The sequence below is a fragment of the Saccopteryx bilineata genome, chromosome 2, assembly GCF_036850765.1.
Source record: "Saccopteryx bilineata isolate mSacBil1 chromosome 2, mSacBil1_pri_phased_curated, whole genome shotgun sequence".
Taxonomy (NCBI): Eukaryota; Metazoa; Chordata; class Mammalia; order Chiroptera; family Emballonuridae; genus Saccopteryx; species Saccopteryx bilineata.
The window spans coordinates 51,936,518-51,959,683 of record NC_089491.1 but is presented as its reverse complement, the minus strand read 5'-3'; the positions used below and the strand labels follow the sequence as shown (position 1 = coordinate 51,959,683).

The window sequence follows — 23,166 nt, the reverse complement described above, 5'->3', positions numbered from 1 at the left end:
TATGTGCATGTTGGGAGTAGAGTTTCTGTAAGCCTTTTCCCTATTTAAAACTAGTCAGCTTTCCTGGGCTTTCTGTGGCTCTCAAAGATCTACCTAGGGCAGCTCTGCAAAAAGTCTAAACATTCTTGATTACCTACTCATTCTTTACTGAGACACTTGCTCCTTCAAAGAAACCAGATCACAGAGGCCAACTTCACTCTGCAGAGCTAAAACTGTAGAACAGTAAGACATGATTGCATATGGTGCCCTAGTAATTGAACCAATCTCCAAAGATCCTTTATTGATTCTCCTGCCTCAGGCAGCATTTACCTCCAAGTACCACACACCGATTGCTTATCCATCTCTCTGGTCCTTTAATATTTCCTCCAGGGACAAATTCTGTGCTGTATCGCTAATGAAAGTCATAATGATAGTGCTGTTACTTTAGAAGAAGAAACTCTGCTTAATGGACAAAGTCCCATGAGAATGAGAGTTACAATGAAATAGACGACTTGCTTATCACTAGCAGAAAGAGAGAGGGTGGTGATGAATCAGATGTAATCAGCCAATCTCTAATAAGCAAAAACAAGTGCCCTTAAAAATAATTGGTGGCAGTATCATATCATTCAGCTAGTATGTCCAATGTACCTAGAATTCCTCATAAAAGAATTCTGAAGGCAGACTCAGGTAATTCAGAAAATATTGATATTTATGGAAAACAATGTGTCTTTCAGCTTATACAGACAACATAGTCTGCTAGTGTTTTGGGGGTTTTTTTCTCTAGTCCTTTTATACTTTTTTTCTTACTCTCATTTGGTGGGTTAAGGAAGAGAAAAAGAATTAAGTAATGTGCTCAAATCACACCACCTGAATAAATGAGTGAAAAGTAAGAAAAATGAACTCATTGCTGAAGTTATGGTTTCATCTTTCCTTCTGTGACAGTTTTGGTTACTCCACATTCTCAATTAAGGCATCAAAATGGAGGCTGATGAATGACAGGGGGCAGAGCTCTCAACTTCAGAAATCTTAATTATGATAGAAGAAATTTCAAGGCAGTACTTCTCTCCCTACCAGATAAGGGTCACAGAATGCCAAGAAGTCAAAAACATTTGTCAGTGTGTTTTATCCTAACATCTCCAGACTGTATCATGAAATTAGAATTTCTGGGTTTGAATTGATTGCTCCACATGCTCGCTCTTGGCTCTGACAATGTGAAAATTCACTTTCTCTCTGTGGGCCTCAGTTTTCTCAACTGTCAAGCAACAGATTGAACTAAGTATATTAAGGCCTCACACAGAAATTAGAGTCAATGGTTTTATAAACAATCTGCTCTTGTCTTTGAATCATGTGGGACCAGGTTTGAGACTAGCTGGGGAGAGAGCACAATCTTAGCAAAAGTCAGTTATTTATTTAGCATTAAGTGAATCAAGGCCTAAGATGGAATATATTTCTCAGGAGAGAAATAGAAGAACCGATTGGGGAGGTTGGACATCTGGCAACTGACCCATGAAGTATGGAGATGCAGAGGCTCCCTTTGGATCTCAAACTGACCTTCATTCTAGAAGGGTTCGATGGCATCATCTGACATAAACTGGAACTCCTGTGCAGTACACACTGCATTTCTGCAGAGTGGTGTGCCCTTTAAGAAAATCAGACCATTTTAGATTTAAAACATAAGGGTGAAGTTTTTAACCTCAGAAACTAATTTTCTCCATTCCATCTTTTCTCTCTCATTCTTTCTTTCTCCCCTCTTCCTTTGGAGTCATCTTCCAACAGATGAGTGCATCCTTCGAGCAAGTGAGATTGGATCTGCCCCTGAGCGTTCCAAGACGGCCTTGCTCATCACCTCCGTCATTATGCTGGTGCTCCTGCTGGGGGCAGCTGTGGTCATCTGGAGGAAATCGCGGCGCCAAGCCCAACCAGCAGAGAAGGGAGGCTATGAAAAGCTGGCTGATCCTAGCAAGTCTTACTCCTCCTATAAGAGCAACTATCGCGAGAGAACCAACTTTGAGGAGGATCAGGTGATTGAGTACAGGGACCGCGACTATGATGAAGATGATGATGATGACATAGTCTACATGGGCCAAGATGGCACTGTCTACCGGAAATTTAAGTATGGGCTGCTAGATGATGATGATGAAGATGAGCTAGAATACGATGATGAGAGCTACTCCTACCAGTAGACAGAGACCACCCCACCCCACTCACAGGCATGCGTGTGGGCATTACAGTTTTGGGTTTTATCTTCACACACCAGGTTGACATGTGGGTGTCTGTGTTTGTCTTCTTCACCAAGATTCCAACTAGATTATGTCAGAATGCTGAAATATTTTATTCTTCCTTTAGGTGGCTAAACCCAATAAACCGGAATGGTTTGACCATAATTGAGGAACAAAAATAAAATCTGGAGGGATTTCCCTCAAAACAGTATGTCAAGACACAAAACACAGGAAGTAAAAACAAGTGCTATTTGTTTAAATTGTTTTATGTGATTTTTTTTTTCCAAAAAAGGAAACAAACCTGTAGAAAATCTGTCTCGTGGCTGTGCTGTGGAGATACCTATTACCTTCTGGAATTCTGATGTTTCTGTAAATGATTTTAAGGTGTGAGAAGCTGAAAGAGTTCTTTGTCTTAGGGAATTTTCCTCCTGATAGCTCTCTCTAGGCAGAGATTTGTTCTGCAAGGGCAGCTAAAGAAGGTTCTCCTCCTCATGCCATTTAACAGTTGACTCCAGACTGCCCCTGATGAGCAAAAGAGACCATCTCTGCTGAGGCTAGTCAGGACCTATTCAGAGATGAGGAAAGAAGAAGGAAGCAGCATCACAGCTGAGGAATCATGTGTTTGCAGGGCTCTGGTTTCTCTGCACTAGTCCAGAGTCCTCATGGTTCTCAGGGCAAAGCAAGCTCAGGCAGGGGACAGCAGCAAACCCAGTAGAAAGGCAGTCACTCACATTCCAAGAATGGCAACATTACACCCTCATGATTTTCTAAGAGTGTTTCTGGTTGGAAACATCAGCTAAGACATCAACAAAATGAAAACGGCTGTGCTAACTTAACTTAAAATGGATAAAATGACAAAAACTTCATCCACTCTAAAAAGAGACTTAAACTACTTTCATCATTAGCTTGTCAAAAGACTGTGGACTCTCCATAGAAAAAGTTGGAATGCAATCTCACATGGAAAATCCCAACTTTCACTCACAAGCTTAATCCAGCTGCTGACCAGCCTACCAACACTCTTTGTCCCTGTGATTTTTGTTTCTAGATATTGTAGGCCTCCTGTTTTCTACTTTCCTGTCAAATACATGCTTGAATTCATGCACCTGAGAAGTTTTTCCTTGTCAAAGCAGAAATTATAGGTAGTACCATGAACAAACAACCAGAAAGTGATATTTTCAGATGATGGTGATAATTATAAAAAAAAATTATTGCACATCTACTAACGGGTACCATGCTAAATAACTTTTAAAAAAATCACCTGCCTGACCAGGCGGTGGCACAGTGCATAGAGCATCGGACTGGGATGCCGAGGACCCAAGTTCAAGACTCCGAGGTCGCCAGCTTGAGCGCGAGCTCATCTGGTTTGAGCAAAAGCCTACCAGCTTGAACCCAAGGTCGCTGGGTCCATCAAGGGGTTACTCAGTCTGCTGAAGGCCCATGGTCAAGGCACATATGAGGAAGCAATCAATGAACAACTAAGGTGTTGCAACGCTCAATGAAAAACTAATGATTGATGCTTCTCATCGCTCTCTGTTCCTGTCTGTCTGTCCCTGTCTATCCCTCTCTCTGACTCACTCTCTGTCTCTGTAAAAAATAAATAAATAAATAAATAAATAAATAAATAAATAAAATAAAATAAAAAATCACCCCACCTCACAGCTCATGGGTAACCTAACATGGCTAAAATATCATTTAAAAAAAAATCACCCCACTTAATACCACCATAACTTCATGAGGCTAATAACATTATAACTCTGTTTTTATAGAAAAAATGAGGCTTATGAGAGGTTAAGTAACTCACCCAAAGTCACCGAAAGCTAATCAAAATTCAAGGAAAAAGAATACCCTATAGCAAATGTTTTCTTTCTTTTAGAGACAGAGAGAGAGGGAGGGGCAGACAGACAGGAAGGGAGAGAGATGAGAAGCATCAATTCTTCATTGCAGCACCTTAGTTGTTCATTGACTGCTTTCTCATATGTGCCTTGACTGGGGAGCTATAGCCGAGCCAGTGACCCCTTGCTCAAGCCAGCAACCTTTGAGTTCAAGCCAGTGACTATGGGGTCATGTCTATGAAACCATGCCCAAGCCAGCAACCCTGAGCTCAAGCTGGTGAGCCCACGCTCAAGCCTGCAACCTCAGGGTTTTGAACCTGAGTCCTCAACATCCCAGGCCAACATTCCGTCCACTGCACCACCACCTGGTCAGGTGCAAATGTTCTTAATAATTATACTGCACTGGCATAAAATGGAAAAAGAAACATCCTAAATCTAATAAAGGCATGCCTATTAATTTATTTTATGATATGGCATCTGCATTATCTTGACTAGATTTGTGCATTTTCTGTAATTGTTTCTTTAAACATGATATGTCATGAACACAAGAAATCTCTATGAAGAAGTCTTCAGTTTATTGAAGACATCGGTGTTTCTTTAGGGGAAAGCTGTTAAATATAGATTGGCACACTTTCTCTGGAAAGGGCCAGATAGTAAACACTTTAGGCTTTGCACAGCTACTCCACTCTGCCATTATGGTGTGAATGAAGCCAATCCATAACAGTGGGTGGGCTGTGCTCCAATGAAGCTCTATTTATGGACACTAAAATTTGGATTTAAGATAATTTTTACATATCATAAAACCCTATACTTTTAAATTTTTTTTGAAAATCTTTAAGACATCTTAAGAGACCATGTGTATCACACACAGATATGATATGCTTCTAAAAATTTTGATCATTTTAAATCACCTCTTTAAAATTTTGAAGCCCCGTTTGTTCCCTTATAATTCTTACAGATAAAATAAAAATACATGTAAGATAGCCGTTATATCAATGGAAGAATTTCTCACTTCTTGCTGTGTAATTACAAAGTGTAGCCTATAAAAAAAGTAATTTTGTTTATACTATGTTTTTATCTCTCCTGATAATTCCAAAGCTCTGATAGACTGAGTTTGACATTTCTTTGTGTAACCTGGAAATTGTTTTACAGGAAAAATAGGTGTTTATGTTACAGAGTTAAGGATTAAATGAGGTTGAGATGACCTTGAATACTAAGAAAAGTTGTGTTGTTGTTACTCTATGTGAGCCTGAAAAGAAGGTTCATGCTGGGTATTAGTTAAGTTTGACATCTTTTCTTATTTATTCTTATTCACGCCACATTATTCTCAGACTTCTGTTGAATACTGTGCTAACAATTGTCTAAATAGGTACATTTGTGGTCGGAAAACAAAGTTACTTTTTGGTTTTTCTGTTTTGCAAACATCTTGGAAATATTAAGAACACCTTTGTAGACTGGAAATACACCAAGAGGCTAGGCAAAAGCTTGTAAGGTTTCAGTTCATAGAACATAATTTTAAAATTGGAAACAAAATTAAGACCAGATAATTCTATGGGGATGTATTAATAGACATTTCTGAGCACTTTTTATGCACTAGTACAATCATGCATCATCTTTCACATCTATCCTTTGTTATGTTGGCTCCATTCTCACTGGAGGTCACTCCTCACACTGGCAGGATGGCTGCAGGTTCACCAGACTTTATACCCTCTTGGGTCCATGTCCAACATGAAAAAGGCCTTAGCTCTGATCCAAGACAAAGAAATACTTCTGTATTGTCTCATTGGCTCAGAAAGACATCGACTGTTACCATAGTATAATACTATCATGATTGCCAATTTCAAGCTTCAACTGTGATGTCACTTAATGTGGAGTTGGCAAGAAGTGAAATAGTATATAGTTTTTCTACCATACAAATGCATTTGGTATAAATATCCTCAAGAAGATAGCTAATAATGAAATTTAAAATAACTAGGGGGTGATGGGTTTTGGATATTTGTTACTTGAGTTTTTAATATAACTTCTTTAAATGAAAGTTTTTTAATTTAATTTTTAATAGTAGCTGTATCTAACAACTATCATGCAAAATTACTAAAAAACGTAACATTGGCTTTCATAAGCTGGGACAAAGCAGATTCAACACACCAATTTTTTAGATAGAATCTTTTTTTTCTGTAATTGTTTTCTTTCAATATCAAATCTCTCACCCAGAATTTTCTTTTTTCCCATTAATTCCCCACTCCAATGCTATCAGAAGGCCGCAAAATTGTTTTTTGCTCATTTCCATCAGCAATCAAAAACAAATTTAATCCACAATATCTTAGCAAAGACTTAATATAGCACACAATTCTCGAGTTCAATTCATTGCTATTTATAGCATCATGGACAATTTCATGTATTACTTGGTATAGAGTAAGCCAATATATTCATTTCCTATTACTGCATAACAACCTGCCACAAATTTAATAGCTTAAAACAACATCCATTTATTTATTTTTTTATAAATAAATTTTTATTTTAATGGGGTGACATCAATAAATCAGGGTACATATATTCAAAGAAAACATTTCCAGGTTATCTTGTCATTGAGTTCTGTTGCATACCTATCACCCAAAGAGAGATCGTCCTCCGTCACCCAACAACATCCATTTATTATCTCATAGTTTATAGGTCAGAAGTCCAGATAGGCTTGGCTGGGCTCTCTGCTTAGGATTTTGTAGGGTCAAAATCAAGGTGTCAGCCAAGCTAGCTTACCTGGGAGCTCTGAGGAATTGTTTTCTTCCACAGTACTCAGGGTGCTGGCAGAATTCAGTTTCTTGTGTCTATAAGATTGAGGTCCCTGCTTTTTTCCAGGCTGTGGGTCAGGGGTCACTTCTCAGCTCCAGGAAGCCACTCTCTGTCTTATGAATGTCCCCTCTCCCCCCCTTTAAAGCTGACCCTCATGTATTGAATCCTTTTCATGCCCAGAATCTTCCCGACGTTCTCTCTTGCTACACTAGCTGGAGACAACTCTGCTTTTAAAATGCTCACGCGATGACATGAGGCCCGAATCTCTCCTCGGCTATAATGCAACACAATTGTAGGCATGATATCTCATCATGTTCATAGTCTGGGAGATCAAAGTGAGAAATCTCGATAGGTTATGTTAAGATTCTGCCCACCATAGCCAACAAAACTCTTCTGGAAATCAATTTAGCAAAAGGTGTCGTCGAGTCTTTTCAATATTTGTTCTGTTTGAGTTCACCAATTTTTTGCTGGAAAATATAAGTAGAACCAAAGTGTTCACGAAAAAAAAAATTCATTTTTGTTTATGACTTAAAACTATTTCACAACACTTTAAAAGTAAGTTTATAAAGACTATAGAAAATATGCTATAATGGTTACGTTTCAGAATAAGTTTATGTACACCATCATTTCAAGTATATTTCTGAAATTAAAAATCTATGTGGATTATGCGAGCTAAACTGTGGAAAGCAAAGATAAACAACATTGTCTTCCCCCAGAGAGTTCAATATTGAGGCAGAAAACCAGACATCTGTACAAATAACCATGAAGTGAGGGAGAATGCAGGCAAAGCAGTAATTCAGGAAAAGAAAACAATAAAACCATTAGAACACAGAGACTGTTAGAAAAAGCCTATCTTGCATCTATGCTATTTTGGGGAAAATGTTGAGGGAAGTGTTTAGGAGAATAAAAGGATCTGCAGAGCTCAGTAGGAGTGGGCAAGTCTCTATCTCGACTACCCCTGTGGTCTGTACAATGGCAAGCACTTTTCACCTGAACTTGAAATCACAGGTCATTTTCAACTACATGCAATATAGGGTCTTGGTCCTCAGGCAAACTTAGGTCCCTGACATTAGTAGAGGCCAGATAAACAGAGCAAGGAGATAGTAACTTTGGTGGACCCGACCTTCCCTTCTCCCCTTATTTCTTCCTTGTGGTCTTGTTTCTCAAGGCACTGATGAGCTTAAAACGTGGGAACTTCCCACAAATGTCAAAAAGACATTGGCTCAGCACTAGCTTGACCAAATATGCCCTCAGTTGAGTTTCAGTACATCTCATTCCATCCATTCATAAACTAGTCCTATGTATGAAGCTCTTTCATTTTTCAAAATCTCGGTCGAGGACTCTTTGATTATATTCACCATTCCTGTATTCGTTGGTATAAAGATGGTTTGGCATAATAGAAATAGCATGAGTTTAGGGGTTAAAGATTTCTAGAATGGAATTCCAGCTCTGACTCTTTCTTGGCCAAGTTTCTGTACTTCTCTGATTCTCTACTATGTGTGGGGAACTTGAACTCCAGCCCTGCAGAGGTTGCCATGAAGAATAAATGACATACATATGCAATGGGCCCAGTGTACAGAAGGGGTTCTGTAAGTACTAACTCCCCCCAACCCCCTCCCATATCATTTTAGTAGCCATGAAATCTCCTTAATAGTCTCCTTTCCATAAACCTGTTGTTGTGAAAGGATTTGTGAAGATTACATGAGGGAGAAAAAAGTAGACAACTTGCTCTATACACATAATCTGAAACCAAAGCCACACCCACTCAGTGCTTGTTCACAAGGCTTTCTTCTTCAAGGCAAAGCAAAGGCACTCAAACAAGTGGTTTTAAGTAACCAGATTAACTGGATTTTCTTAGGTGATTTCTCAGCAGATAGAGAAACAAGCACTTGTTCTTTCGGAAACCCAAACAGTGATTTGCTGCAAAAGCAGGAAAAAATTAAATTCAATCTTCACTGAAGTGATCTAAGTTTTGGTTAAAGGCCCATACATTCAATGAACACATTGGCTAAATGCTTGATCTTTAATGAAAACTATTTACCTCCCCACAGCTTTCATTCTTTAAAAATCAACCATAGTTCCACCCTAGTAGAATAGTTTCTTTATTTTATATTTTTTATTGATTTTGAGAGAAAAAGACAGATAAACATCAATTTTGTTGTTTCACTTATTCATGCCGTCATTGGTTGATTCTTGTATGTGCACTGACCAGAGATTGAACAGACTCAGCATATCAGGATGACCTTCTAACCACCTGAGCTTCCCAGCCAGGGCCAAGAATAGTTTCTTAATAGAAATCCTATTTATACCTTGATTGTCAAAGAGAATTCAGGCTTCTATGAGAAATCCCTCCTATCTCCCCAAGTCTTAAAAAACTCAAATGTCCGAGTTTGGCTACAAAGCCATAGGTAATCTTAGGAGTGTGCTGAGAACACTGGAGAAGGGAGGAGGACAGCAGTCCAGTCTTTCTTTAGGTCACTTCTACTTTGAGTCCGTGTAGGCAAACCCTTACAATACAGGACTTGCAAGTGGCCTGAGAACAGCTGGGAAAGGAGGTCTGTCAGGACCGTGGGAGGAAATACTCACACGGGCATCCTCCACCGCCTCCTTCCACTCCCACGGACAAGGTCGTAGCTCATCACGCTCCTCCACTCACACCCAGTGAGCCCGTGCATGCAGGAGCAACAGTGGCCTGATCTTCAGACGTCAGATTAGAACCAGACCTGTGCAAATGGGGCAGGCAGGGGCAGGAGATCAGAAAGTCAAGACAACTAGGTGGGAGCAAGTAAAACCCACAGTCTGAGTGCTGCGGGGTTGTCAAAAGGTGCTATTTAGTCTGAGTCCCAGATTCCAGGTCTCTGGCCACCAAGCTAATAAAGGTGACTTGAGCAGTGTTTTCAGTACCAATCTGTTCCTGGAACAAAAGAACACAAACACTGAATCAAATTGCTAATCAAGAAGTGACTATGGCCCCAGCCCGTTAGCTCAGTCAGTTAAGAGTGTCGTCCTGAAACAACAAGGCTATGGGTTCAATCCCTGGTCAGGTTCACATGGGAAGCAATCAAAAAATTTAAAAAAACAACTGAGTGGAACAACAAATGCTTCCTTTCTCCCTCTCGTTTCTCTATCTTTCTAAAAATCAACAAAAATTAAGCCCTGGCCAGATAGCTAGGTTGGTGGAGCATTGTCCCAGATCGCAGAGTTGCCAGTTCGATTCCCCGATCAGGGCACATACAAGAAGAGCTCAATGTTCCTGTCTCTCTCTCCCTGCCTTTCTGAAAAAAAAGAAAAAAGAAAAAAAAAAGTGACTAGGTAGATAGAATCCTTACCAAAGGAGTTTTCTCGTCCCTGGGCTGTGACAGATCATGAAGGATCTTTGTGACAGAGGCTCCAGGATGCGCCAAGAGCAGTCTCTGTCTCTCTCTCTGCCAAGGTTTGATTTTTGAATTTTTTATTCCCATGATCCCTTTGGGCATATTCCATGCTGAGTCCTTTATTGCCTTTGTAACTTCCTTGGCAGTACAACTGTACATCTGGATAATTGCTGTCTTGTGTTTCTGTTGATTTTCACTTTTAAAGAGATCAGTTTCATCCTCTGTGGGTAGATTTCTGATGGCCTTAAATAAGCTAGCCACCTGACATTTGCTTGTGAGGATTAAAGGAGATTATGCAGAAAATGTCTGTTGCAAACTGTAAGGAGCTACATCAATGTTATTTCCCTATTCATCCGTAGTTCATTCTAGGCAGGCATACCACTTACACTGTGGAAACTGGGAGAAATCAAACAATATTCTCAGGTCAACCATTGGGATGCAGTTTTTAGAAAACTAATTGAGTCCAACAGAGGTGAGTACATAATATGTGGTACCTACCCAATATAAAAATTAAGAATTTGAAAATGGGCCCTGGCCAGTTGGCTCAACATAGAGCGTCGGCCTGGCATGTAGAAGTCCCAAGTTTGGTTTCTGGGCAGGGCACACAGGAGAAACGACCATCTTCTCTCCTCCACCCCCCTCCTTTCCCATCCCGCAGTCATGGCTTGAATGGTTCAAGCAAAGTTAGCTGAGAGCTCTGAGGATGGCTCCATGGCCTTGCCTCAGGCACCAAAATAGCTCAGTTGCCAAGCAATGGAGCAGCAGACTGGTCGGAGCGCAGGGTGGATCTCGGGTCAGAGCACAAGTGGGAGTCTGTCTCAGCCCCGCCCCCCACCTCTCGCTTAATAAAAAGAAGAAAATAATTAGAAAATGACAGCAGCACAACATTGAACTAAGTCTGAGGCCCTTCTAAAGCATCAGGACCATTGCTTCTCGGCCTTTTGGCTAAGATCAAGTGTAGTATCTGTTCTTATCAGTTTAAAGCATCAGGACCTGTGCAATTGCTCAGAGGGCACACCCGTGAAGCTGACCGTGACTTTAATGTGGTCACAGCACTATGAGGCTTGCAAAATGCATCAGCTACTGTATCTACCTCCACCCTCAAGGGGGATCAAAGAACTTAGATACCAAAAGTGGCAGCTTTGGGGAAAAGGGATGATGAGCTTTTTAAGATCTATAAAACATACAGATAGAAGGAAAATATTAAGAAAGATGGTTTGATATGGAAGAGGAAGAATTTATTTTTAAGACCTAAAGAATAATTCAAAAAGAGCTGATCTTCAAATGCAAAATATCTTCCATCTTAGCTCTATGTGACACTGGCCAAGTCACTTGAGATCATGTATATGGCTGTGCCTTGTGTATTGTAAGCTTGTAAACTGCAGAACAACTGATGTGTAAACTCTTACTGTTGGCCATTTTAAAAGGTAATTCTTGGCCCTTTTAAAAAAGACATATATGAGGCCCTCGCCAGTTTGCTCAGTGGTAGAGCATTGGCCTGGAATGTGGATGTCCCAGGTTCAATTCCTGGTCTGGGCACACAGGAGAAGCACCCATCTACTTCTTCACCCATTCCCTGCTAGCTTCTCTCTCTCTCTTCCACTCACTCTATCTCTATCTCTCTTCTCCCCTCCTGCAGCCATGGCTCAATTGGGCGAGTTGGCCCCGGGTGCTGAGGATGGCTCCAGGGCCTCTACCTCAGGTGCTAAAAAATGGCTCCAGTTACAATGAAGCAAGGACCCCAGATAGGCAGAGCATCACCCCTAGTGGGTTTGCCAGGTGGATTCCCGTCAGGAGCATGTGGCAGTCTATCTGCCTCCCCTCCTCTCACTAAATAAAAAAAAAAAAGTCAAGTCACAAGAGCATTTGAGATTTTGCTTCCTAGCACTGTCATCAGTTTGGCTCAAATAAACTCAGAAGAATTCCATAAAAAGCCCTGGTGGGATAGCTCAGTTGGTTAGAGCATCATCTCCAGGCATAGAGGTTGCTGGTTTGATCCCTGGTCAGGGCACATACAGAAACAGATGTTCCTTTTCCTGCTTTCTTCCTTCCTCTTTCTAAAAATCAATAAAGTAAACATTTAAAGGATACCGATTCCGTAAAAAATAAAAAAAGATACATACACACACATTCTGACACCAGACCTCACCCACCTGCAGCTCCATACTCCTTCCAAGGCAGTAGATGGGGAGGAATTTACATTGTTCCAAATCAGTCTTTTTTTTGTTTTGTTTAATCTTCCTGGTTTCCACTTTCTCTAGGCTAAAAACAAAACAAAAAGCATACCACCCTTTAATTTCTTAATTTCATACTTAGAAATCTTTGCCATCCTCTAGTGGGTGGGAGTGGGCAGGAAGAAGGGCTGGCCGTACTCACCCAGCCTGACCTTCCTCAGGTAGTGACATCAGAGCCCTGTTTGCATAGCTGACGGATAAGGAATGTTGGAAAGGGGGAAGGAGAGAGACCACATGAATGATTCAGGAGGCCACGCCACATCCCCTGCTTTTTTTTTTTTTTTTCCTGCTAGCTTGCCAGCTGCTCTGAGCAGCAAAGACAGAAGGAATCTGTGAGGTTCTTCTCTGTCATTTGGCACCATTTGTTTCCTTTCTCATTCTTTTCCTGAAATTTTCTTTCAATAAACACTTTGAAATGGACACCAAAGGATGTCTCCAAGAACAAATTCATCTTTTCTCAAACGTAGACTTTTACAAAACGTTGGCATTTGCAGAAAGGTCTACTATGCATTCTTTCCTCCTCATCTTGATTGTACCAGAACAAATGAATGGGCAAGATGCTCCCTCATTCACTGCCCCTGGATGATGTAAAGCGAGATCACGATTCCTTCCATAGAGGGGCATTCAACACATACTCCCTGAAGACCTAAAATATACCAGGCACCACATGGGGGTGATGAAGATAGAGTCAAATAAATTGGAATTTCTCTGGGAGACACGGTTTCTCAACATCAGGGACATCATCTGATTCCACATGGTACCTCCAGCATGTAGCAAAGTGCTAGAACACAATGCTGTTACATAAATACTGTGAAATGCCTATTTGCTCACAGAAATCGCTGTCTACAGATGCATAAAACTGGACTCTGCATACAGGGTGGGGACAAAGTAAGTTTACAGTTCTAAGTATGCAAAACGGAGTTTATTCTTGTATTATAACTTATCAATTAGTGTATTATTTTCCAAGCAACCCACCACTTTTGCCCCACCCTGTATAACTTTGGGAACAGTTTGCTATGTCCTTTCAAGATGGTGGCAAGTTTCAATGCTATCTTTGGCCAGGGGAACACCATTACAATTCTGTAATTAGCATTTATTGAGTACTTAGTTTTTCAGGTACTGTGAAAAGCACTTTGCATGGATCAATTTGTTTAATCCTTTTAATCGTCATAAAACCCCTATAAGTAGGCGCTACTGTTACCCGTATTTCAAGGATAAGACACTAAACCACAGAGAAACAAAATAACTGGTATAGAAACTGGCTCAGAGGTCTTGTTTTTAAACTCTCAGAGTTCAGTTGACTAATCCCTCCAGAACCAAACGAAAGGAGAGTAAATAAAAAGAGAGGCTTTCAAACTTTTTAAAAAAATTTTTTCCATTGATTGGGGGGCAAGTGAGGGGTAGGGAGAGAGAGAGAGAGAGAGAAGCATCAACTCGTTGCTCCACTTAGTTGATCCATTTAGTTGTGCACTCATTGCTTACTTCTTCAATGTGCCCTGACCGGGCACAAACCCACGCCCTCCGCACACCAGGGCAACACTTTCTCCTCTGAGCCATCGTGCCAGGCCTCAAATGGTTTTTGACTGTGATCCACAATAAAAAAGTATAGGCCCTGGCCAGTTGACCCAGTGTTGGAGCGTCAGCCTGGCGTGTGGAAGTCCTGGATTCAACTCCCGGTCAGGGCACACAGAAGCGCCCATCTGCTTTCTCCACCCTTCTCTCTCTCCTTCTCTCTCTCTTCCATTGGGAGATGGGCAGAGCATCGCCCCCTGGGGGGCATGCTGGGTGGATCCCGGTCAGGCACAGGTGGGAGTCTGTCTCCCGCTTCTAACTTAGGAAAAATACAAAAAAAAAAAAAGTAAAATATACACCTACACCTATTTATAACCTGAAGCAAGTTTCAGGAAACAATACTTATCCATATTACTTATCTTTATCATGTTCTAATTTACTGTCTTTAAGCTGAGCACAATGCACTGATTTGATTTATAACACAGTTTTAAAAGCCTTGGATTGGGGGAAAAGCCCTACATGGGTGACCTTGAGCTTGCTGAGCTTAAAGTAGCAAATCTGAACTTTTCCTTCTGGGGCAATTCAATTGCAGTATTTGTGGTGCACCCAAAGCCTCCTTTAGGCTCTTGAGGCCCTAGGTTTCTGGAAATTCTTCCTCTGCCCCTCTTCTGGGGCACACTTCACCATTCCAGGCTGTCACTTTGGGTACATACGGCTCCAGCCACATCTGCATATCTGGTCCAGGAAAGCACACGTCTTTGCCTCCTTCCCTTTCCCCCTCCACTGAGTGAAAGTGCCAACTTCTCTCCAGTGTTCTGTTGCCAATAGCCAATCTAGCCACAGCCCCTCATACAATTATATCCCTCCTCCTGGTGGACACAAGCTCCGATGGATACCCTTGAAGAGGATAAAACACAGATATTCATCTCCATAGGAATTCTCCCTCTCCCCCCACTTCAGCCCCACTCCTCTTATCAGCAGGAGGGGGGAGATGGGCAGAACAGGTTTCACAGTCTCTTGCATGACCTGGATTTTTTAGGAGCTAATATTGGAAGATGGGGGATTTAGCATCATTTTTTGCAAAGGTTTCACCCGTGAAGAAAATGAGCAAAGGCTTGGAGTCTGCTATAATCAAATTTTGCAGATTACTAGGGAACATACCTTTTCTGTGGAGTCTGTGTATGATAGAACTCTACAAGGGAAAGAGGGAGGGGGTGTGAATAAAATAACAAGTAGCCCAAGGAGCTTGCCAGGGACTTAGGGCTTAAGCCTGGGCACTCGCCCTGGATATTAGCTGACTCTTCTGGTCCAGTCTGTGTGCCGCATGCTTGTCATGTCCCAGTTGCTCCAGAGTCAGAGACCTTGTTCTCATCCACAGTTGTCAAGTTGATTAAGGATTATGTTTGCGAACTTTCTGTCTTTTTGATGCCTCTGCTAAAAGTTTAATCTCGAACTTTGCTAACTCTTTTCTTGGGCCTGAAACACTCCAACCAGTAGAAACAAGAGCCAAGCAAAGGGTGAGCTACACTGTCCTACAAAAGCTGCTAACTGGTGGGCTTAGGAAACACTGTCGCCTACCCCTCCACCATCCCCAGCTCCCACAGTCCCAGGGACACAACTTCAACAAGACCAGGCAGCTAAGCCTGAGTCTACCAAGACTGTGACCAAATTGAAACTGGTTGAAGACCTGGGTCCCACACTAAGCTCTGAAATTTTCTACCTACGCAGTTTGAGTCACTGAGCTTATCTCTGACTTTGTTTCTTCACCTGAAGTGTCATAACAATAACATCTGGTCAAATAATCTTTGATAAAGGGGCCAATAACATACAATGGAGAAAAGAAAGCCTCTTCAACAAATGGTGTTGGGAAAACTGGAAAACCACATGCAAAAGAATGAAACTCGACTATAGCCTGTCCCCGTGTACTAAAATTAATTCAAAATGGATCAAAGACCTAAATATAAGACCTGAAACAATAAAGTACATAGAAGAAGACATAGGTACTAAAATCATGGACCTGGGTTTTAAAGAACATTTTATGAACTTGACTCCAATGGCAAGAGAAGTGAAGGCAAGGATAAATGAATGGGACTACATCAGAATAAAAAGTTTTTGCTCAGCAAGAGAAACTGATAACAAAATAAACAGACAGCCAACTAAATGGGAAATGATATTTTCAAACAACAGCTCAGATAAGGGCCTAATATCCAAAATTTACAAAGAACTCATAAAACTCAACAACAAACAAACAAACAATCCCATTAAAAAATGGGAAGAGGACATGAACAGACACTTCTCCCAGGAAGAGATACAAATGGCCAACAGATATATGAAAAGATGCTCAGCTTCATTAGTTATTAGAGAAATGCAAATCAAAACTACAATGAGATACCACCTCACCCCTGTTAGATTAGCTATTAACAACAAGACGGGTAATAGCAAATGTTGGAGAGGCTGTGGAGAAAAAGGAACCCTCATTCACTGTTGGTGGGACTGTAAAGTAGTACAACCATTATGGAGGAAAGTATGGTGGTTCCTCAAAAAACTGCAAATAGAACTACCTTATGACCCAGCAATCCCTCTACTGGGTATATACCCCAAAACCTCAGAAACATTGATACGTGAAGACACATGTAGCCCCATGTTCATTGCAGCACTGTTCACAGTGGCCAAGACATGGAAACAACCAAAAAGCCCTTCAATAGAAGACTGGATAAAGAAGATGTGGCACATATACACTATGGAATACTACTCAGCCATAAGAAATGATGACATCAGATCATTTACAGCAAAATGGTGGGATCTTGATAACATTATAAGGAGTGAAATAAGTAAATCAGAAAAAAACAAGAACTACATGATTCCATACATTGGTGGAACATAAAAATGAGACTAAGAGACATGGACAAGAGTGTGGTGGTTACCAGGGGTGGGGGGAGGGAGGACATGGGAGGGAGGGAGGGAGAGAGTTAGGGGGAGGGGGAGGGGGAGGGGCACAGAGAACTAGATAGAGGGTGGCGGAGGACAATCTGACTTTGGGCAAGGGGTACGCAACATAATTTAATGACAAAATAACCTAGACATGTTTTCTTTGAATATATGTACCCTGATTTATTAATGTCATCCCATTACCATTAATAAAAATTTATTAAAAAACAAACAAACAAACAAGTGACATAAATAAAAGAACATTGAAGCTCATGTTGCTACAAACTCTCAAACTTACCACTAATCAGTGGATGAAATAGAATGTAATCACCTACATTTTGGGGTGATTCTCTAGTGACTTTGGGGAACTTACTGTTCTTTTGAATATTCAATGTGCACCTAGTTATCTGTGCTTGACTTTAAAACTGTGTTCTTACAAAGAACATGATATCCTCAATGTAATTAAGCTGTTGCAGTAATAGATAATTTCATATTATCCATCCCTTTATAAGACTGAAAACAAAACAAATGTTCAATAAGGACAGAATCCAAGATAACACAGTCTTCCACCTCCTTTAACTTCAAAAAAGTATTCAAATTAAATCTATAGCAAACAGTAGAGAACAGCTCTTGCTGGTCAGGTAAAGGGCCAGGTGAAAATCCTAGTTTTGAAATATGGGGGAAACCTAAAAATATTAGTATTAGCATTTGTTGAGTTCAAGAGTGTTGGTCAAATAAGTTTGTAAATATAATATATATATGTTTGCTCACTTATAGTTTGCATTGGGTGTGGGGGACAGGCTGTAAGCAGGTAGGGTTGTTATACCCTAAGGCTTAGTTTTAAGACTAAGCTTTTCCCCACACCCTTGACTGTTGCATGATGTGGGGTGGTACACTCTCATGAGGAATCCAATTATGCCTCAGAGAAGTGACTTTGTATCAGAGACTTCCTTGTTTGTATATTAGATTAAAGGTTTTGATTTATATACTATAAAATGGGGCAGAGGAGCCCATGCTAGAGGAGAGCAGAGAAAGGCCATGTGGAGGAGAGGAGAAGCAGCCAAGATGGTGGAGTGCTGAAGGAGAAGCCAGTTTGTGCAGAGTTTGTGCAGACAGAAGGAGATGGGGAACAGAAGTGAATAAGGTTAGTGAGCTAGAAACCTTTGATTCTAGGAAACTCGGATAAGTCAGTGGCTTTGGGAGCCCTGAATGGAAAGGGAAGTGTTTTCCCACTGTGTGTATTTTTTGTCTGCCGGGTGCAAGCTAGGATTAAAGCTAATGGCCCACCAGTTCTTGGCTCCGTTGTTTCATTACTGTCTGTCCAAATCAAATGCGAACCTGCATGTGCCAAACACAAAATAAGAAAAAACACATTTGACAGAAATACTGTACTGGATGGGGAACCTTTAATAAATTTGAAACACCAGCAAATCTGTAAGCAAAACAACTCCCTGGGCAGCTATAGAGAATATTTTAAAGGTTCAGAGAGGCCTACTGGGACCCTGAAATTTACCCAGAATTCCAATGAGTGACTCAGCAGCAGGTATTTGTTTAGTTAGATCTGAGCAGGAAATCCTCTCAATGCCCTAGAGGGAATGACTCTTTTAGGATTTCTATCCACTTGCTTCCAGAAAAGCGCTTATGGTGCTATTATGTGTACAAAATGAAACTATTTACAGGGAAATAGAAAATGGGAACCTTGAGGGAGCAGGAGGCATGTGACCTAATCAATTCAAACAGAAGTTTAAGTATTACTCAGCAATAGAGGCCCTTAATCAAATGCAGTCTTTGGCAGAACCACAGATAAAAAGCTAAGAGAGCTGCCTTAAAGTAAGCAGGTGGGAAGGGCAGGGTTCCTGGCTTGCCCTTCACCAGGGCACTTCCATGAGGTCCTTGGGGATCTTTGAGAACATTTTGAAAATTACAGTTTTAGGTGATAATTAGAGCTACTGTGGTTTGAACCTTGGGCCTGAGCTTCCTGAAAATCAAAATAAAAAGGAAAATACTGTAGAGTATATATTTTTTCTCCTTCAAATTATAAAGGTTTTATCAGTCTCTGGAACAGTTTAACAGTATAAGAACTGCTTTTTTGAATGGCTGAAGGAGTGGATAAACAGCACATACTCAGATTATCATTTCCTTTCAGAGTTGGATAATGGTACTAGATAATTGTCTTTTTCTAACTGCCTTTGTAAAGCCAGTAGCCACGGCCACCATCACGGCCGCCTGGCCCGTGCAGGTTCACATTTGATTCAGACAGACGGTAATGTAACAACAAAGCCAAGAACTGGTGGGCCATTAGCTTTAATCCTAGCTTGCACCTGGCAGACAAAAAATACACACAGTGGGAAAACACTTCCTTTTCCATTCAGGGCTCCCAAAACCACTGACTTATCCAAGTTTCCTAGAATCAAAGGTTTGTACCTCACCAGCCTTATTCACCTCTGCTCCCCAACTCCTTCTGTTTGCGCAAACTGGCTTCTCCTTCAGCACTCCACCATCTTGGCTGCTTCTCCTCTCCTCCACATGGACTTTCTCTGCTCTCCTCTAGCATGGGCTCCTCTGCCCCATTTTATAGTATATAAATCAAAACCTTTAATCCAATATACAAACAAGGAAGTCTCTGATACAAAGTCACTTATCTGAGGCATAATGGGATTCCTCATGAGAGTGCACCACCCACATCATGCAACAGTCAAGGGTGTGGGGGAAAGCTTAGTCTTAAAACTAAGCCTCAGGCTATAACGACCCTGCCTGCTTACAGCCTGTCCCCCACATGCAATGCAAACTATAAGTGAGCAAACATATATATTATATTTACAAACTTATTTGACCAACTGCCTTGTTATCTGAACCTCCTCATGTTTAGGGGTTTGTGAGTCCCACTGTATGAGTCCTGATGAAAAGCATGTCTCTGCACAGAAGCTGAACCAGCCAGGTACTCAGGTTTCCACTCCCCATGCAGCTAACACTTAAACAGGTGTTTTAAGGTTAGCCAATCAGATGTTAGTCATATAAAGATCACTTTCTGAAGCAACAGGGCAGCCAGCCTTGTGGAGGATGTGGTTCAGGTGGCATTTGGTGGGAATTTGCAGCATTCTTGCTCAGTACCAGTGGCATTGTCTTCAATGACTGGCTCTCTGGTGTGATTTAGGCTGGGATCCTGACCCTTTTGTTCAGAGGTCCCCTTGTCTCACCCAGATTCCTGTTCTCCCATCCATTCTCTGAGCTACCCATGATTCTCCCAGTAAATTCTTCTCCTGCTTAAATCGGCCATTCCATTTCTGTTACTTGCAACCAATTCGATTCCCAACCTAAATGGTAACATATGAGGTTTAGGTCTGCTATGGAAAAGACAAAAGACAACACAGTGCATTGCATATTATTTGTATTTAACTTAAGAGAATGCAACTACATGGGCTTACTGGACAAGAGTATAAAAGAGAAAAGTAATGTTTTCTATTTGTTCAGTTATCCCTGCCTATTCAAAACCAACTAAGGCCTCTACTGCTCCAGAATGAGGCCTTAGCCAAAATACAGACACAAAAGAATAAAATCTCAGGTTTAAGCTTCAAAAAACCTAGGTTTTAGCAATTTAAAGGTAAGTTTTTATGGGTAGTTTTGACTTCTCTTTTGGCCACGCTTGCTGACTTTACAACCTAAGCCCTTCCTATGATGAGGTTCCACTACATACATCAATAGTGAGTGTTCAAGACTCCTAACTGGTACAGGACCCACCCTGTTCCCACCCACCCCTCAGTGCCTGAGCTCTCCTCACTGTTCTGGGTAACCCAGAGAAATAGTACTGGTTTACAGCATTGGTATTTTAAAAACTCTACTAAGACCGATATCCTAGGAGCAGGCAATCTGACACCTCAAATCTAGTTCCAAGAAAAATTACAGATTCTTTATAGATAATATCTTTGTTCATATTTTCCTCATTCCTAATCCATTGCTCATACCTGTTTCCATTAGAGAGAAAAGAGGAGAGCAGGGAAGGCAGAGAGAGAGGCGGAGAAAATGAAGGCGAGGGACAGGGAGAGGAGGGGGTGTTCATCATCTATTTTAAAGTTTGACATCAGGGGTCCTGTCTTAGTCTGTTCAGGCTACTATAATAAAATAACATACAACAGAAATTTATTTCTCATAGTTCTGAAGGCTGTAAGTCCAAGGTCAGGGTGCCAGTGATTAAATTATGGTGACAGACCTCTTCTGGGATGCAGATCTGGCAGAGGAAAAATAATTTTTCCTCCTACCTTTAGAAAGTTCTGGGTGAACTAATAAAATGACAGAAGGCAGATTAACAAGAGAAAACCAAGTGTTAATATGTGTGCACAGGGAATTCACATAAGCACGAAAATTTCTGACAGTAAAGCAAAATTAGGTCTATATACCATTCTGGACTAAAGGGGACACAGGGGTTTATGACCTCAAATGGAAGTAAGGCCATTTACAAGATGTATGAGTTAATATTCATTGTGTCATCCTGAAACAATGGACACAGGGAGGATATTTTAAAGATTTTATTTACTGATTTTAGAGAGAGGAGAGAAAGGTGGGGTGGGGGTAGGAAAGCAGAAGCATCAACTTGTAGTTGCTTCTTGCATGTGCTTTGACTGAGCAATCCCAGGGTTTCAAACCAGTGACCTCAGCATTCTAGGTGGACATTCTAGCCACTATGCCAACACAGGTCAGGCTGGGATATGGATGTTGACTAAATGGGCCTTGCCAGGTTTCTTTCTGTCCATCCCACCTAGTTCATATTAAACTATGGTTATCTATGACATCTCCCTTCCTTGAGCAGGCCCTCTAAATTCTTTTAGGCAGTTAGAGGGAAGGTCGGGTTTTTTTACTGAGTCTTTTCTTGTCTTAAACATAACCAGTTTAAAATATCCCAAAAGGCATATTTTGGAGCGGCAAACTCTGCTTCACCTCTCAGACGGCTGACTTCTCATTGTATCCTCACATGTGAAAAGAGAGCTAGAGAGCTTTCTGGAGTCTTTCATAAGGGCACTAATCCCACTGATGAGGGGTCCACCCACATGACCTAATGACATCCCAAAGGCCTCACCTGCTAATACATTGGGTGTTAGTTAGAACTTCAACATATGAATTTAGGGGATAACATTCAGTTCTCATCCAGTGTTGGCATCTTGTGATCATCTACACCTCCAACTAAAACAGTCAACATCTTTAATTCACCTGGACACACCAGACTTGAATATACCAATATCACTCTAAATCCATACGTATTCCCCCCAATTTAAGCACCTATACATCATAATAAAATGTGCATATAACATAAAACTTTCATAGCAGGCCCTGGCTGGTTGGCTCAGCGGTAGAGCGTCGGCCTGGCATGCGGGAGACCTGGGTTTGATTCCCGGCCAGGGTACATAGGAGAAGCGCCCATCTGCTTCTCCACCCCCCCCCCTCCTTCCTCTCTGTCTCTCTCTTCCCCTCCCGCAGCCAAGGCTTCATTGGAGCAAAGATGGCCCGGGCGCTGGGGATGGCTCCTTGGCCTCTGCCCCAGGCGCTAGAGTGGCTCTGGTCTCGGCAGAGCGACGCCCCGGAGGGGCAGAGCACCGCCCCCTGGTGGGCAGAGCATCGCCCCTGGTGGGCGTGCCAGGTGGATCCCGGTCGGGCGCATGCGGGAGTCTGTCTGTCTCTCCCCGTTTCCAGCTTCAGAAAAAAAAAAAGAAAAAATAGTAATTAGGAAAAAGGTTACTATCTTATTGTGTCCTAATAAAGACTGGCCCTTTACAAAAAAAAGAAACTTGTCAACCCTGCTACAGCTGAAGAAAAGTTTATGGTCTCTAGCACAGGGTCACCCAAAATGTCTATTAGACTGCTGCTGTCCTGTGAACTGTCCACTACTGAAATTGGGAGTGTTTAGAAATCTCTTATCCACATGTCACTTTTCTAGTGATTTATTGTATTTTTTAATGTGTTAATTCATGAAAGATTAGAAATAAAATTTTAGAAGTCACAATTTTTCTGAGAAAAATGAGATTCAATACCCATGATTTTTAACTAGGCTTTAAAAGATAACAAAACTCGGCCCTAGAGCTTGCCTTGAAAAACAGAATAGGACAAAGACAGAGCCAAGGAAGCTTTAAAAATTACTTGTCTCATCAACTTTAATTCTCTTACTGCATCAAGGTCCCACTCTCAAAGCAACATTTCTAACTAATGTATAATTATGGACAAGGCACTTTCTAAACATAGGTATTGAAAAAATTAAAATGCAGCCCGAGACCTTTAGAAGATTATACTCTAGAGCAGGGGTCCCCAAACTTTT

General features: G+C 41.3%; 1 protein-coding gene and 1 pseudogene across 2 annotated transcripts in view; both read left to right on the top strand.

Moving 5' to 3' along the window:
• PCSK5 (proprotein convertase subtilisin/kexin type 5) overlaps positions 1-5,242 on the top strand; it is a 458,607-nt gene extending 453,365 nt beyond the window's left edge. For both annotated transcript variants that reach the window (XM_066257063.1, XM_066257062.1), the window contains one exon: positions 1,756-5,242. In XM_066257063.1, the coding sequence (XP_066113160.1) occupies positions 1,756-2,162 (407 nt within the window). In that variant the 3' untranslated portion in view covers positions 2,163-5,242. The remainder of the gene's footprint in view (positions 1-1,755) is intronic.
• A 5,874-nt stretch (positions 5,243-11,116) lies between these two features.
• On the top strand, positions 11,117-11,268 carry LOC136327693 (U2 spliceosomal RNA; annotated as a pseudogene).
• Positions 11,269-23,166: the final 11,898 nt, after the last annotated feature.